Source organism: Procambarus clarkii, chromosome 19 (genome assembly GCF_040958095.1).
Source record: "Procambarus clarkii isolate CNS0578487 chromosome 19, FALCON_Pclarkii_2.0, whole genome shotgun sequence".
In the NCBI taxonomy this organism is placed as follows: domain Eukaryota; kingdom Metazoa; phylum Arthropoda; class Malacostraca; order Decapoda; family Cambaridae; genus Procambarus; species Procambarus clarkii.
In genome coordinates this window covers 28,358,781-28,377,024 of record NC_091168.1, presented here as the reverse complement: position 1 = coordinate 28,377,024, position 18,244 = coordinate 28,358,781, and the positions used below count along the sequence as shown (strand labels likewise).

General features: G+C 49.4%; 2 protein-coding genes across 2 annotated transcripts in view; both read right to left on the bottom strand.

Annotated features, from left to right (window-relative positions):
• The window catches only part of LOC123757380 (uncharacterized), a 759,793-nt gene that overhangs the window by 656,265 nt on the left and 85,284 nt on the right, over window positions 1–18,244 (bottom strand). The window lies entirely within an intron of this gene.
• Window positions 131–13,132, bottom strand: LOC123750454 (paternally-expressed gene 3 protein-like). Its single transcript, XM_045732569.1, has 4 exons — window positions 13,071–13,132; window positions 12,878–12,911; window positions 7,282–8,214; window positions 131–433 (listed from the first exon to the last, which is right to left on the bottom strand). Exons 1-4 carry the CDS (start codon window positions 13,130–13,132, stop codon window positions 131–133), a joined length of 1,332 nt encoding a protein of 443 aa, XP_045588525.1.

Sequence of the window (18,244 nt, the reverse complement as noted above, 5' to 3'; positions counted from 1 at the left end):
ACTTACAAACAGAGGAGCAGTTAGGCCTATCAAGGATTCCTCCGCTCCCCCCCCCCACGAGTTAACTACCAATCCCACAACAGTTGCCTAACTCCTAGGTACCTTATATACTACTAAGTGAACAGAGGCATCAGGTGTAGAAGAAGAAAAAAGAGGCCAGAAGACACAGTGTGTCGACGCAGTGTGTCGGAGCAGTCTGTCGACGCAGTGTCGGAGCAGTCCGTCGACGCAGTGTGTCGGAGCAGTCCGTCGACGCAGAGTGTCGGAGCAGTCTGTCGACGCAGAGTGTCGACGCAGTCCGTCGACGCAGTGTCGGAGTAGTCTGTCGACGCAGTGTGTCGGAGCAGTCTGTCGACGCACTGTGTCGAAGCAGAGTGTCGACGCAGTCCGTCGACGCAGAGTGTCGACGCAAAGTGTTGTATGACACGTTGCTCTGAGAAGTGTTTGTCTGCGGCGTCTACCAGTTTTGCTCTCCATGTCTCGTCACCCCCGCGGGTGAGTCTTGTTTACTAAGTCTATTTCCCTGTGGTTGAAGTCCCTCAGTATTAGGATTCTAGCCCTTGTTCCCCCTTGCTACTGAGGCTGATTGTTCCGTCACCTTTAGACCCCAGTATTAGGATTCTAGCCCTTGTTCCCCCTTGCTACTGAGGCTGATTGTTCCGTCACCTTGAGACAGTTGTCATGGCATCTGTCGTATTCTTCCCTGCCCTTCTATTGCATTCATCTGGGCTGTAGGAGACTAACTGCTGACCCCCATGTGTGTGAGGCCCCAAGTTCTGTTTATAGGCCTTTTATTGTTTGGTGGGGGATTATATATCACTGTTGGCACTGTCTGCACACCTGTCACTGTTGCCACTGTTCTCACACCTGTCACTGTTGGCACTGTCCTTACACCTGTCACTGTCTGAAAACCTGTCACTGTTGTCACTGTCCTCACAGCTGTCACTGTCTGCACACCTGTCACTTTTGTCACTGTCCACACACCTGTCACTATCTGCACACCTGTCACTTTTGTCACTGTCCACACACCTGTCACTGTCTGCACACCTGTCACTGTCTGAAAACCTGTGACTGTTGCCACTGTCCACACACCTGTCACTGTTGCCACCATAACTTCTTCCTTCAGTCCCCCCCCCCCCCATCCTTATATAGTCCGAGTACTTCCTTACATTCCTTCGGCTCATTCGTGGTGTTTCAACAGTCTGGTTGAAGGAGTTGGATGGATGGTTGGAGACATTCGTGGATTGATGATAGATGGAGTTGAAGTTTGGGTTGACAGGAGGTGTAGGGAAGTGTGGGGAGGGGGGGTGAGAGGGGGTGAGAGGGGGTGAGAGAGAGAGAGAGAGAGAGAGAGAGAGAGAGAGAGAGAGAGAGAGAGAGAGAGAGAGAGAGAGAGAGAGAGAGAGAGAGAGAGAGAGAGACCACTGGGAGTCAATGGAGTGAGACGGAGGAGGGGGAGGTGGAGGAAGGGAGGAAGGGGGGGGGGTGGCAAGGACGCTCCATTGGAGGAACAATAGAGTAATGGTGATATGGATTATGCTAATAGAGAAGGGCAGATCGATGGTGGTAATGGTCGAACAACCATCCCCCTTTATTCACTCCCCTCCCCTCTTACCTTCCCCCCCTCCCCCCCACGACTTGTGATTAACCCTCTCGCCAATTACAGCACAAACAAGACAGCCACTTTTACACAAAGAAGAAACAATGTAGTAAACATCTCACACGTAAGTGCGCGCGCGCGCGCACACACACACACACACACACACACACACACACACACACACACACACACACACACACCACGGTTGAGAGGCGGGACCAACGGTTGAGAGGCGGGACCAAAGAGCCAGAGCTCAACCCCCGCAAACACAACTAGGTGAGTACACACACACAACTAAAGGAAGGAGCAGAAGAACTGTGCCTGCCACTCTCCATAGTGTATAACAAATCACTGGCAACAGGGGAACTGCCAGAAATTTGGAAAGCAGCTAACGTAGTCCCGATATACAAGAAGGGGGATAGACAGGAGGCACTGAATTACAGGCCAGTGTCCCTAACCTGCATACCATGCAAGCTGATGGAGAAGATTGTGCGAAGAAAGCTAGTGGAGCATCTGGAACGAAAGAACTTTGTAACACAGCATCAACATGGATTCAGGGATGGCAGATCCTGCCTCACAGGGTTACTTGAATTCTACGACCAGGCAACAAAAAATAAGGCAAGAAAGAGAAGCGTGGGCAGACTGCATATTTTTGGATTGTCAGAAAGCCTTTGATACAGTGCCACACAAGAGGCTAGTGAAAAAGCTGGAGATGCAGGCTGGAGTGAAAGGGAAGGTACTCCGTTGGATACAGAAGTACCTAAGCAACAGGAGACAACGAGTCAGTGTGAGGGGTGAGATCTCAGATTGGCGAGACGTTACGAGTGGAGTCCCGCAGGGGTCAGTCCTTGGACCTATACTGTTTCTGATATATGTAAATGATCTCCCAGAGGGTATAGAATCGTTTCTCTCAATGTTTGCCGATGATGCAAAAATTATGAGGAGGATTGAAACTGAGGACGATAGTAGGAGGCTACAAGATGACCTAGACAGACTGAGTGAATGGTCCAACAAATGGCTGTTGAAGTTCAACCTGAGTAAATGCAAAGTAACGAAACTAGGCAGTGGAAATAGGAGGCCAGACACAGGATACAGAATAGGAGGTGAAGTACTTAATGAAACGAACAGAGAGAAAGATCTAGGAGTTGATATCACACCAAACCTGTCTCCTGAAGCCCACATAAAAAGAATAACGTCTGCGGCATATGCGAGGCTGGCTAACATCAGAACAGCGTTCAGGAACCTGTGTAAGGAATCATTCGGAATCTTGTACACCACATATGTAAGACCAATCCTAGAGTATGCGGCCCCAGCATGGAGCGCGTACCTTGTCAAGCACAAGACGAAGCTGGAAAAAGTCCAAAGGTATGCCTCTAGACTAGTCCCAGAACTAAGAGGCATGAGTTACGAGGAAAGGCTGCGGGAAATGCACCTTACGACACTGGAAGACAGAAGAGTAAGGGGAGACATGATCCCAACCTACAAAATCCTCAGAGGAATCGACCGGGTAAACAAGGATAAACTATTCAACACTGGTGGGACGCGAACAAGGGGACACAGGTGGAAACTTAGTACCCACATGAGCCACAGAGACGTTAGAAGGAACTTTTTCAGTGTCAGAGTAGTTAACAGATGGAATGCATTAGGAAGTGATGTGGTGGAGGCTGACTCCATACACAGTTTCAAATGTAGATATGATAGAGCCCAATAGGCTCAGGAATCTGTACATCAGTTGATTGACAGTTGAGAGGCAGGACCAAAGAGCCAGAGCTCAACCCCGCAAACACAATTAGGTGAGTACACGCGCACGCGCGCGCACACACACACACACACACACACACACACACACACACACACACACACACACACACACACACACACACACACCATCGTGAACGTGAGCATTAATACCCTACAAGGATTATTGGAGATTAATTCAGATTAATAAAGCCTAGCGAAAAAAGAGATTACATTAAGCTCTCGTTAATATCTTCGATGTAGTGATCATATCCCATCAACATGACAGGTTAATCACATCCGCACTATAAAAGAACATAAAAGTATTAAGTACTTTCGACCCCCCCCCCCCCCCCCCCAGGCAGGTGAATATATTTTAAATAGTCCCATCCCCCTCTACTCCTCTACATTCTTCCTAAGACCCCCCCATACCCCTCCCCCAAGACCACCTAACCCCCACCCCAGACCCCCAACTCCCTCCCTAAACCCTCCACCCCCCCCCCCTTCCTGTAAGCACCAATGAGTATCGGAATAGGGTGACAAAAGGAACTCCCCCCCCCTCCACCTTTCCATCCACTAGCCATACTCCCACCCCTCACCCCTAAACAGGTCTTGCTTAAGAAAGGACTTAACCTCTTGTTGGTTCCGGGAATCAGTGTCTTCGCGGCCCCGGTCTCTGACCAGGCCTCTTGGTTGGTGTTCTGGTCAACCAGGCTGTTAGACGTTGTCACTGCTCGTAAACTGCCGTCTGAATTACAGTCTATTATGTTGATCAGGTATCCTTTGGAGGTGTTTAATAAGTTCTCTCTCGAACACATTTTAGAAGGAGTGTGTTAAAATGTCTCGGGCCTCTGATGTTGACAGTTCCCCCCCCCCCCCCCTCAGCGTACCTATTGCACCTCTGCTCTTCAAGATATTCTGCACATCCTACCATGCCTCCTGGTCTCGTGTGATGTTGTTTCTGTGTGCAGATTTGGGGCCAGTCCTTCTACAATTTTCTAAGAGTAAGTTGACCAGACCACACTCTAGAAGGTGAAGGGACGACGACGTTTCGGTCCGTCCTTGACCATTCGTCGTCCCTTCACCTTCTGGTGTGTGGTCCGGTCAACATACTTTAGCCACGTTATTGTGACTTTCTAAGAATAAATTATTATGTATCTCTCTCTCTCCCCAGCGCTCTAGAGAATACAGATTAAAGAATTTTAACCATTTTCAATAATTTAGATGTTTTTTGAATGGATTTGGACAGAAAATTGTTCCTGTCCATTCTCCAGGTCGTCAACAACTGGTTTGAATGGGGCTGTTAGGATGCAACAATATTCAACCCTAGAGAGCACTAGTGTCTTAAAAAGTATCATCATTGGTATGGCGTCCCTTGCTTGGAAGGTCCTTGTTATCCAACCTGTCATTTGTCTTGCAGTCGTGACGGCTACTGTATGGTGTACTGTGAAGGTCTTCTGACATGATTACTCCCAAATCTTTACATTACTTTTCCTTTCTATTGTGCGATTTGGCTTTGTTTTCGTAGGAGCTGAAGCTCATCCTCATTAAACATCATATTGTTTTCTGTGGCCCTCATTACCATCAGATTGGAGGTTTGCTGTGTCCGCTATGTTGTCCTCTCTCATACAAATCCTTGTGTCATCTGCAAAGGATGATACAGTACTATACGGTACCGTCTGCATACAGTACTATAGTTCGTGTTCTTGTCTATGTGCGATATGAGGATGAGAGAGTACTGGAGCGTGCCCACAGTACCCTGGGGGACTGAGCTTTTCACAGTGGATGATCCGTAATTTACTTTGCCGACTATTACACTCTGCATTCTGTTCGTTAGGCCAGTAATGATCCATCTTCCTTCCCTGTTGAGCGCATTTTGCTTGCAATAACACCATCTTGAGGTTATCTTGAGATGATTTCGGGGCTTTTTAGTGTCCCCGCGGCCCGGTCCTCGACCAGGCCTCCACCACCAGGAAGCAGCATATGACAGCTGACTAACACCCAGGTACCTAATTTACTGCTAGGTAACAGGGGCATAGGGTGAAAGAAACTCTGCCCATTGTTTTTCGCCGGCGCCTGGGATCGAACCCAGGACCATAGGATCACAAGTCCCGCGTGCTGTCCGCTCGGCCGACCGGCTCCTATTTGCCGAGGCCTTTTGGAAAATCTGTGAATATTACATCAGCCTTTTGCTTGTTGTGGAGATTCCTTGATTCTTTGCTTTTCGCGATCTTACTTCTTAGCACTCCTTCAAAGAATTTTGTGATGTGTGAAAGTGTTATTGGCCTAAAATGTTTTGCCTCTGCTTTATTTCCTCCTGTGTGGCGTGACGCGATCCCCGCTTTTTTTTTTAAGAATTTCGGAGTAACTCCACGAGGACCAGCAACCTCCTTCCAGGAAGATCAACAGCCTCCTTCCAGGAAGATCAACAGCCTCCTTCCAGGAAGATCAACAGCCTCCTTCCAGGAAGATCAACAGCCTCCTTCCAGGAAGATCAACAGCCTCCTTCCAGGAAGATCAACAGCCTCCTTCCAGGAAGATCAACAGCCTCCCTCCAGGAAGATCAACAGCCTCCCTCCAGGAAGATCAACAGCCTCCCTCCAGGAAGATCAACAGCCTCCCTCCAGGAAGATCAACAGCCTCCTTCCAGGAAGATCAACAGCCTCCTTCCAGGAAGATCAACAGCCTCCTTCCAGGAAGATCAACAGCCTCCTTCCAGGAAGATCAACAGCCTCCTTCCAGGAAGATCAACAGCCTCCTTCCAGGAAGATCAACAGCCTCCTTCCAGGAAGATCAACAGCCTCCTTCCAGGAAGATCAACAGCCTCCTTCCAGGAAGATCAACAGCCTCCTTCCAGGAAGATCAACAGCCTCCTTCCAGGAAGATCAACAGCCTCCTTCCAGGTAGACCAGCAGCCTCCTTCCAGGAAGACCAGCAGCCTCCTTCCAGGAAGACCAGCAGCCTCCCTACACCGCATCCAATTAATCTTCCTCCGCAGCATCTTCAAGACATCCCCCCCAAAGGAATTATCTGATCGCCTCATCAATGTTTCCATTAAGAATTATGCATGCCCAAGGCGGGCTGACCGGCTCAACATGGACGGGATTAATGGCGTCCAGCGCCTCCTGCGACCCCTTCCAGGTGATGGAAATTGAACCACTTGCGAGACTCGTCTTCAAGGTATGGGTCAAGAATCTAGATGTTGGAGGGATGGGGCGGGGCGCGGAGCAACCCGTCCTCTTAAACATAACGTCGCTTTTCGCTCGTATGCGCGCTATGGCCAAAAATAGACGTAATTTTTAAATGAAATCGGCTCACGAAAGTGATGTACTGTCCCGTTTTCTGTTTGAGTCCTCCGGCTTACTCGGTTAGGTTAGGAGAGGAAACATTCAATTGATGGTTTTCATGAGGGTTTTGAGGCCTTAGGAGAATTTCCTGCCCTCCTAACCTACCAGTGGACCCTCAACTTGCTGTTGTAGAAACAAAAAATCCAAAAATTTATTTTAATTTTATTTTTTAATTACGTCCATTATCGGCCATTCGGGCAAACGGCCAAATTCAGGCGTAATTTGTCAGAGGACAGGTTGTTAGGGATCCTATTTTGAGTTGTATAATGTTGTATTTAAAGAGTTTTAGTGTTTTAAACATATTTTGTAATTTACTTTGCCTAATCTAAAAATAGAGAGAGAGAGAGAGAGAGAGAGAGAGAGAGAGAGAGAGAGAGAGAGAGAGAGAGAGAGAGAGAGACAGAGAGAGAGAGAGAGAGAGAGAGAGAGAGAGAGAGAGAGAGAGAGAGAGAGAGAGAGAGAGAGAGAGAGAGAGAGAGAGAGAGAGAGAGAGAGAGACAGAGAGAGAGAGAGACAGAGAGAGAGAGAGAGAGAGAGAGAGAGAGAGAGAGAGAGAGAGAGAGAGAGAGAGAGAGAGAGAGAGAGCTTGGTCTCCACCGGACTAGCGAGGTCCTTGGTCTCCACCGGACTAACGAGGTCCTTGGTCTCCACCGGACTGGCGAGGTCCCTGATCTCCACCGGACTGGCGAGGTCCCTGATCTCCACCGGACTAGCGAGGTCCCTGGTCTCCACCAGACTAGCGAGGTCCCAAGTCTCCACAGGATTAGCGAGGTCCTTGGTCTCCATCGGACTAGCGAGGTCCCTGGTCTCCACCGGACTAGCGAGGTCCCAAGTCTCCACCGGATTAGCGAGGTCCTTGGTCTCCATCGGACTAGCGAGGTCCCTGGTCTCCACCGGACTAGCGAGGTCCCAAGTCTCCACCGGATTAGCGAGGTCCTTGGTCTCCACCGGACTGGCGAGGTCCCTGGTCTCCACCGGACTAGCGAGGTCCCTGGTCTCCACCGGACTAGCGAGGTCCCTGGTCTCCACCGGACTAGCGAGGTCCCTGGTCTCCTCCGGACTAGCGAGGTCCCTGGTCTCCTCCGGACTAGCGAGGTCCCTGGTCTCCACCGGACTAGCGAGGTCCCTGGTCTCCACCGGACTAGCGAGGTCCCTGGTCTCCACCGGACTAGCGAGGTCCCTGGTCTCCACCGGACTAGCGAGGTCCCTGGTCTCCACCGGACTAGCGAGGTCCCTGGTCTCCACCGGACTAGCGAGGTCCCTGGTCTCCACCGGACTAGCGAGGTCCCTGGTCTCCACCGGACTAGCGAGGTCCCTGGTCTCCACCGGACTAGCGAGGTCCCTGGTCTCCACCGGACTAGCGAGGTCCCTGGTCTCCACCGGACTAGCGAGGTCCCTGGTCTCCACCGGACTAGCGAGGTCCCTGGTCTCCACCGGACTAGCGAGGTCCCAAGTTTCCACCGGATTAGCAAGGTCCCAAGTCTCCACCCGACTAGCGAGGTCCCAAGTCTCCACCGGACTAGCGAGGTCCTAGGTCTCCACCGGACTAGCGAGGTCCCAAGTCTCCACCGGACTAGCGAGGTCCCTGGTCTCCACCGGACTAGCGAGGTCCCTGGTCTCCACCGGACTAGCGAGGTGTTCACAAACCCACTGTCATTATGGGCGTAAAAGTCAAGAGATAGAAAATGGAGTAGGAACTCATATATCACAGATATAGGATGCTGATGTATATAGTAGTTAAACATGCAGCAATATAGTGTAACTACTAATAACGACAACGGATCCACCATTAGCATTAATGAAGGTGCCTTTAGCCACAACATCCCTCCCACCTCCCCTCCACTCAGGGTCCTAAAACCCTGAAAGTCAATCAAATTCAAACAGCCCTGATGCCTCCAAACAGACCTGAATGCCTCCAGACAAATCGCATCCAATTCACGTCGAAATTTCAAAGCAAATCCAAAGCACATGAAACCCTCCCATTTCCGGCCGGTTGCAATCCTCGAAGCTCAACATTGTGCAAGTCAATCAGGACGGCCACTCGGGCCCCCTGGCATCATTATGGCTCTCCCACCCACTCGTTCAACGAGCCATTAATGAAACGAGGCAACGCCGGCCGTAGTAAGCAAGGCCAGACGAGCTCTTGAATGCTGACCCGTTGTGAAGAGCCCCTGTGGTAGCCGGTACCATTGGGTGCTGGTGTAGTGTACTCATCTAATTGTGCTTGCGGGTGTTGAGCTCTGGCTCTTTGGTCCCGCCATTCAACTGTCAATCAACTGGTGTACAGATTCCTGAGCCTACTGGGCTCTATCATATCTACATTTGAAACTGTGTATGGAGTCAGCCTCCACCATGTCACTTCCTAGTGCATTCCATTTACTAACTTCTCTGACACTGAAAAAGTTCTTTCTAATGTCTCTGTGGCTGATTTGGGTACTCAGTTTCCACCTGTGTTCCTTGTGCGTGTGCCACCCATGTTAAATAATCCATCCTTGTCTACCATGTCAATTCCCCTGAGAATTTTGCATGTGGTGATCATGTCTCCCCAAGCTCTTCTATCTTCCAGCGACGTGAGATGCAGTTCACGCAACCTTTCCTCGTAACTCTTCTAACATGGAAGAAAACTTCCTAACATCCCTGTGACTCATCTGAGTTTCCAGCTTCCACCCATGACCCCTCGTTCTGTTACTATTCCATGTGCACATTTCGTCTATGTCCACTCTGTCAATCCCCCTGAGTATTTTATACGTTCCTATCATTTCCCCCCCTTCTTTTTTCTAGTGTCGTAAGGCTCACTTCCTTCAGGCGCTCTTCATACCCCATCCCTCGTAACGCTGGAACGAGTCTTGTTGCAAACTTCCGAAGCTTTTCCAGTTTTCTTGTGTTTCTTCAGGTGTGAACTCCATGATGGGGCGGCATACTCCAAGACTGGCCTCACGTAGGCAGTGTAAAGCGCCCTAAATTCCTCCTTACTTAGGTGTCTGAATGATGTAACTTTTGCTAGTGTAGAGTACGCTGCTGTCGTTATCCTATTTATATGTGCCTCAGGAGTTAGATTAGATGTTTCGTCCACGCCAAGGTTTCTCTCTCGCGTCGTCACAGGTAGGCTGTTCCCCTTTATTGTGTACTGTCCCTTTGGTCTCCTATCACCTAGTCCCATTTCCATAGCTTTACATTTGCTCGTGTTGAACTCCAGTAACCATTTCTCTGAACATCTCTGTAATCTGTTTAAGTTCTCTTGGAGGATTCTACAATCCTCATCGGTCACAACTCTTCTCATCAACTTTGCGTCATCCGCGAACATGTAGGATTCTACTCCTGTAAACATGTCGTTAACATATATTAGAAATAGAATTGGTCCCAGCACCGATCCTTGAGGTACTCCACTCGTTCGCCAGTCCGAGTTCTCGCCCCTTACCATAACTCTCTGGCTCCTTCCAGTTAGGTAGTTTCTAGCCCATGCTAGGCCCTTTCCGCTTACTCCCGCCTGCCTCTCAAGTTTGAACAGTAGTCTCATGTGCGGTACTGTATCAAAGGCTTTTTGGCAGTCCAGAAATATGCAGTTTGCCCAACCTTTTCTGTTTTGCCGTATCCTCTTTATTTTATCATAGATTTCCAGAAGGTTTGTTAGGCAAGATTTCCCTTGCCAGAACCCATGTTGATGTTTATTTACAAACCTAATGTTCTCCAGGTGTGCAACCAGTCGTAGCCTAATTATTCTTTCCAGTATTTTACTGGGGATGCTTGTCAGTGATACAGGTCTATAGTTAAGTGCCTCCTCCCTATCACCTTTCTTGAAAATCGGTACGACATTTGCCCTCTTCCAGCAATTGGGCAATTCACCCGACATAAGTGATTCATTAAAGATCTTTGCCAGAGGCAGACTGATGGCCTGCGCTGCCTCTTTTAGTATCCACGGTGATACTTTGTCTGGTCCAACTGCTTTAGTTGCATCCAGTGTTGTCAACTGTTTCATTACCTCCTCTGCTGTCACCTCTATATCTGATAGTCTTTCATCTAGGGTAATCTCTTCCAACAATGGGAGCTGCTCAGGCTCGGTAGTGAACACTCCATGGAAACTGGCATACAGTGCCTTGCAGATTTCCTTGTCGCTTTCAGTATATGCCCCCTCTGTCTTCCTTAGTCTGTCACTTGGTCGTTCACCGACATTTTTCTTCTTATATGACTGTGTAGTAATTTAGGTTGCTTTCTCGCTTTGATCGCAATATCGTTCTCATAATTTTTTTGCCGATGCTCTTCTTATGTTAATGTAATCGTTCCTAGCTCTGTTGCATCTGATCCTATTGTCCTCTGTCCATTGTCTTCTGTACTTCCTCCACTCCCGCCTGCTGGCCATTTTTGCTTCCTGACACTGTCTATTAAACCATGGGTTATTATATTCCCTCTTACTTTTTTCCTTTACTGTTGGTATAAATCTCTCTTCGGCCTCCTGGCATTTCCGTGTGACTAGGTCCATCATATATTGAACTGTTTTTCCTCTAATTTCTTCCTCCCACTGCACTTCTCTCAGATAGTCCCTTATCCTCCTGTAGTTCCCTTTCCTGTAGTCAACTCTCCCAGACCTCTTGTCTCATGGTCACAAGTTTGAATTCCATCATGTAGTCAAAGACTAGGACACATTGGTCACTGGCCCCTAGAGGTATTTCATGTTCCAAATTCTCGATGCCTTCTACGTTCTGGGTGAAAAATCAGGTCTAATAGGCTCGGAGCATCTCTTTCTCTTGTGTCTGCCTTCACATGTAGTGTTAGGAAATTCCTGTCTATAACATCTACTAACTTTGCTCCCCATGTTTCGTCCCCTCCAAGGGGATTCCTTGATTCCCAATTTATCTATCCATGATTTAGGTCCCCCATGATCAGCAGCTTCGCTCTCATTCTGTGAGCTAAAGTTGCTGCCTTCTGCAGTTCATCTATACATGCCTTGTTGTTGTCATCATACTCCTGCCTGGGTCTTCTACTGTTTGGTGGGGGATTGTAGATTACCAATATCACAATCTTCCTCCCATCTACTGTCAGAGCTCCATGTATGAAGCTTGTGCACTCATTGGTAACTCTATTTCCCAGGTCTTCAAACTTCCATTTCCGCCTTATTAGGAGTGCCACTCCTCATCCCTGTCTCTGTGTCCTCTCTTTTCTTATCACCTGGTACCCTTCAGGAAAGATTGCATCCGAGATCATGCCATTTATTTTAGTTTCCACTATTGCAACTATGTCAGGATCTTCCTCACTCACTCTTTCTTTTATCTCTTCTGCTTTATTAGATACCCCATCAGCATTGGTGTACCAAACCTTGAGACTCTTCTTGGAAACCAAGGTACCAGAGTTCACCCTTTCTCTGGGGGTCTGGGGGGATGTGGGAGGGTGTCTGGGGGGTGAATGGGGGCTGGGGGGATCTGGGGAGTGTCTGGGAGGCGAATCGAGTCTGGAAGGGTGCTTGGGGGGGGGGGGCGAATGGGGTCTGGGCATCTAGGAAGGAAGGTAGGTAGGAAGGTCAGGGATAGTAAGGTCAGGGATAGTAAGGTCAGGGATAGTAAGGCCTGGGTAGGTAGGTCTGGAGTAGGAAGGGCATACTAGGTTTGAAAATTATGGAGGGTATGAGAGGCATAGGAAGATTGAGAGGTAGCGTGAGGCTGGGAGTCAGATAGAGGTTGAGAGGTTGGGGGGGGGGGGGGTGAGAAGGATAGAGGGGGTGGGGGGAAGAGGAGAGCATGGAGCATGGATAGTGAGAGTGGGAGAGAGGTTGTATTAGTCAGGGGGAACTCAGGGGTAGGTGTGACCATTGGGGCAGAAAGGGGGAAGAGGGAAATGGAGGAAGAGGTGGGGGGTCCCCCCAACCCCCACAGGGGGTCCATGTGACCCCCCTCACAAGGGGAGGGGTTCACATGGAAGAAGGGGGCAGAGGAGGGGTGAGGGCTGGGAGGGTTTTGGGGGTTGAGGGGATGAGGGGGTCCTTGCAATGTGGGATGAGGCAGTTGGATTTGAATGCAGTGGGGTCAGAGGGGAGAGGAGAGTTGTTGGGGAGATAAGCAGGGTTGGGGGATAGGAGGGCTGATTTGGGGAGGACCAGGGCCTCCCCAAATCTGACCTGGGAAGCAGTTGTGGGCTGGTTAGCACGGGTGGGGTTGGTAACTACGCTCGAATGGGAAGAGCTGTGTCATGTAGGTCGGCTCGCCCTGTGGGCTATCTGTTCATCTTTGGTCATGTATCTGTCAATATACACGTTATAATAGTTTTCACTACCTCTGAGTAAATGTTTGTGTTGCAGTACATAATCCACTGCCTCTTCGTTAGTGAACTGTACCAGGACAGGTCGTTTCTTGCTACAGTTGAAAGGCCCAATGCGGCGGTGGATTTCCACCACATACCTTGCCATCTCGGCTGTAATATCTCTCAAGATCCCCTGTAACTCAAAGTCTTCACTCTCCATCCTTTCCTGCCTCGATGATGCCTCGGCTTTGAGTAATCCATGGCTTATGATTGTCCACCTCCTCAGTGAAGCACTGTCATGCTGGTCACTCCCCACCCCTCCCACACTCACTACTCCATCCCCCACTACTTCCCTTTCCCTTGCCATGCTTCCCTTATTCCTGCCAAATTCAGTTGCAAGCCTAGTTATCTCACTCTCCCATGCTACCCTGCTCTTTCTGATTTCTTCCTAAATATAGTCCATAAGCTCCTGTTTTTGTCTCTGAACCTCGTCCTGTGTTTTATTAAAGATCTCACTTTTAATCCCTTGGATTAGATCCTCTATCCAAACATCACTCTTCTCTACAAATTTCCCTATCAGCTTCTCAACAAGCCTATCCTCTTCTTCATTTATAATACTGCTGGACCTAGATGCCATTCCTGATTTAGTCATTGCTATAACTATCTTACCCACAGGCGTTCCAAGTACCTTACAGATCTGTTATACACAATATAGGCGAGTAAGTCTCCAGGCGTCTCCCCCACGTGGTGTAGTAAGGGTTGCTGCCAGGGGTGAGGTCATGTTGGTCACAGATTGAGGCTGTGAGGTCACAGTCAGTGTGAATTCTGCTCCACTCTTCACACTGCCACAATGCATTCAACACCAATATTTTCAATTACAATATTTCTACTTTCGTTCTTCACTTCCTTACGGTTTGAGTCAAATTCCAAGTTTTCATTCACTCGTATGCACTTTTTCACTTTGAAGTAGCCTGATTATCCCTCCCACTTCATTAGTAACCCAGGAGCTCCCAGCCCACGTCCAACCACCACGACTGACACAACACAACTGTGTGTGTGTGTGTGTGTGTGTGTGTGTGTGTGTGTGTGTGTGTGTGTGTGTGTGTGTGTGTGTGTGTGTGTGTGTGTGTGTGTGTGCGCGCGTGTGTGTGTGCGCATGCGCGTGCACGTACATAGCCAAGTTTACCTCTGTGTGACTGCAGGATCGAGCTGTAACCCCTGGGCCCCGTGTGACACACATAAGAGTGTCCAAAACTACATATGAACAAATATATGTACTGAACTACATATATTCTAACCGGGTTCTAACAAGGTCAAGAAGGGCCGTCCTAACAAGGTCAAGAAGGGCCGTCCTAACAAGGTCAAGAAGGGCCGTCCTAACAAGGTCAAGAAGGGCCGTCCTAACAAGGTCAAGAAGGGCCGTCCTAACAAGGTCAAGAAGGGCCGTCCTAACTCAGGATGGCCCTGGGACACACCACTTACAACAGTTTCCCCATTCTGACTTAACTCCATTTATGCTCCCTGTATCTGAGAGTAGAGAAGCCCTCCTAATACAATGTTCCTCTACCTTGATAGTGTCTTACACAAGGAAGACGTCTCAGAGTTTTTACAAAAGTCAAGTTAAATAACATCTTAACCCTTTCCACTACCAACTGCTTGAAGCAAACTAAGAAGCAAAGCAAATTTGTTTAACACGAGGGGCTCTTAATAAAATAATGATTTTTTCCAGATGTAAATAAAGTGATTTTCCTACTATAGAGGTTGACTGGGAGATAGTTCGATGTCACAGAGCTGTCTTCCTTCTCAAAAAACGAGCACCACATCTACAGCCCTCCACGCTTCTGGGACTCTGCTCGACTCTATTGGTTTATAAGATTTCAAGACAACAGAGTCAAACCCCACGACCCCTATACACCCAGCACATGACAGCACAGCACACACTATATGTGCAATCCACATTATGACATTCCACACACACTATGGCACACCCACACACACACTATGGCACACCCACACCCACACACACTATGGCACACCCACACCCACACACACTATGGCACACCCACACCCACACACACTATGGCACACCCACACCCACACACACTATGGCACACCCACACCCACACACACTATGGCACACCCACACACACTATGGCACACACCCACACACACTATGGCACACCCACACACACTATGGCACACACCCACACACGCGAACAAGCAGAGACAGCTAACGTCAACCAATCACACAATTTCTTAGCTCTTCAGCACCTCATTTACATAACACAAGAGACATTTTCCCCCACAGAAAAAGTACAATTTCCAACACAGCTTTTACAGAGCGCACAGAGCTCTTCACACAGCACAGAGCTGTCCACAGAGCACAGAGCTGTTCACAGAGCACAGAGCTGTCCACAGAGCACAGAGCTGTCCACAGAGCACAGAGCTGTCCACAGAGCACAGAGCTGTCCACAGAGCACAGAGCTGTCCACAGAGCACAGAGCTGTCCACAGAGCACAGAGCTGTCCACAGAGCACAGAGCTGTCTACAGAGCACAGAGCTGTCCACAGAGCACAGAGCTGTCCACAGAGCACAGAGCTGTCCACAGAGCACAGAGCTGTCCACAGAGCACAGAGCTGTCCACAGAGCACAGAGTTGTCCACAGAGCACATACGGCACAAGCTATAAGGGCTGGCTAAACTGGTCGATCGTTTGGTCAGTTAGCTGGTTGACGGTGGTTGGCGCGGCCTTAATGCAATTCCACCAAAACTAGTGGAGTTATGCTGGCTTCCTGATTGCTGGGAAGTTTGCGGTGGGCTGTTGTGGTCAGCCCCCGGCACCAACACTCACACATCCCCCCCCCCCCATCATTCACCCGAAGGCAACACGACTCGCCGCCATAGAAATGAGAACACCTTTATCGTAAATAATAGGTGGGTATTAGGTCGCTGAGGCAATCGTCAACCATTACACAAACGCAGTTGTGATGGGAGACGATTGGGCAATATTAGCAAAATGATCCAAGTAGTAGGTAGAGGTAGTGTGTGTGTGTACTCACCTATTTGTGCTTGCAGGATCGAGCATTGACTCTTGGATCCCGCCTTTCCAGCCATCGGTTGTTTACAGCAATGACTCCTGTCCCATTTCCCTATCATACCTGATTTTAAAAGTATGAATAGTATTTGCTTCCACAACCTGTTCCTGAAGTGCATTCCATTTCCCACTACTCTCACGCTAAAAGAAAACTTCCTAACATCTCTGTGACTCATCTGAGTTTCCAGTTTCCACCCATGTCCCCTCGTTCTGTTAATATTCCGTGTGAACATTTCGTCTATTTCCACTGTGACGATAATCTCCTTCAAGAGATTGACCCTGCTCTTCCCTCCAAAATACGTCGCTACAAATCCCTATACAACTAATATGGAAGAAATATCCAACAACGACAACAACACCAAGTTTTGCCAGAAGCGCAAAACGTATGCAGCCAGGAACACCTGCTCCACCTCGAACCACCAAACTACCTGTCTTGTCGCCTGCTCATCGCTGATTGGCTGCGGGTCCAGTTGCAACTGCACTCCACCCACCACACTACTTGATGTCTGGGGCCACACGACCACCAGATCTCAGAATATCCAGTGCTTTCATCAGGTTAACACGTCTCGTTGGTAGACTAAGCTGTGGCTTACGTGTACTAAGAGAGGTGATAGCTTAAAGCCAATATTCCTGCACCTCTTATTTGATTGTATATTGTTCACTTGATATTACTCACTTGTCTCAACGTAACTTTTCATTTTGTCATTTGATTATTCTTACTATTTTGATTGATTGATTTTATTATACGAATTTGTATGTCCATTTTATTCATGTTTTGCTTTTCTAACGTAATTAAAATTTCATTGTTAAATTTACATGTGTTTTGTGTGTCTTCTCATTACCTTACCACAGACGAAGTTCCAGATTTTCTATTTTTTGTTTCTATATGTGACGAGGCCATACCCCTAGCTTTTGAACAGCCGAACACCAACGCGTTACCGTCACACCACTTTGTCAATTCCTCTGAGTATTTTATATGTTCCTATCATATCTCCTCTCTCCCTGCTTTTCTTTAGTGTCGTAAGGTTCAGTTCCCTCAGACGTTCTTCATATCCCATCCCTCGTAACTCTGGGACAAGCCTCGTCGCAAACCTCTGGACCTTCTCCAGTTTCCTTATGTGTTTCTTCAAGTGGGGACTCCATGATGGCGCGGCATACTCTAAGACTGGTCTCACGTAGGCAGTGTAAAGCGCCCTAAAAGCCTCCTCACTTAGGTTTCTGAATGAAGTTCTAATTTTCGTCAGTGCAGAGTACGCTGTTGTCGTTATCCTATTTATATGTGCCTCAGGAGCTAGATTAGGTGTCACATCCACGCCCAGGTCTCTTTCTCGAATCGCTACAGGTAGGCAGTTCCCCTTCATTGTGTACTGTCCCTTTGGTCGTCTATCACCTGATCCCATTTCCATAACTTTACATTTACTGATGTTGAACTCCAGTAGCCAGAGGGGTGGGGGTGGAGGTTGTGATAAAGGGGTGGAGGTTGTGGTAGAGGGGTGGAGATTGTGGTAGAGGGGTGGGGTGGAGGTTGTGATAGAGGGGTGGGGGGGAGGTAGTGGTAGAGGGGTGGGGGTGGAGGTTGTGGTAGAGGGGTGGGGGTGGAGGTTGTGGTAGAGGGGTGGGGGTGGAGGTTGTGGTAGAGGGGTGGGGGGGAGGGTGTGGTAGAGGGGTGGGGGGGAGGATGTGGTACACGGGTGGAGGGAGGTTGTGGTAGAGGGGTGGGGGTGGAGGTTGTGGAAGAGGGGTGGGGGGGGAGGTTGTGGTAGAGGGGTGGGGGTGGAGGTTGTGGTAGAGGGGTGGGGGGTGGAGGTTGTGGTAGAGGGGTGGTGGGGGAGAGGTGGTGGTGGAGGGGTGGGGGTGGAGGTTGTGGTAGAGGGGTGGGGGGGGGGTGGAGGTTGTGGTAGAGGGGTGGGGGGTGGTGGTTGTGGTAGAGGGGTGGGGGTTGTGGTAGAGAGGTGGGGGTGGAGGTTGTGGTAGAGGGGTGGGGGGGTGGAGGTTGTGGTAGAGGGGTGGGGGTGGAGGTTGTGGTAGAGGGGTGGGGGTGGAGGTTGTGGTAGAGGGGTGGGGGGAGGTTGTGGTGGAGGGATGGGGGGAGGTTGTGATAGAGGGGTGGGGGAGGTTGTGGTAGAGGGGTGGGGGGAGGTTGTGGTTGAGGGGTGGGGTGGAGGTTGTGGTAGAGGGGTGGGGGTGGAGGTTGTGGTAGAGGGGTGGGGGGGGTTGTGGTAGAGGGGTGGGGGGGAGG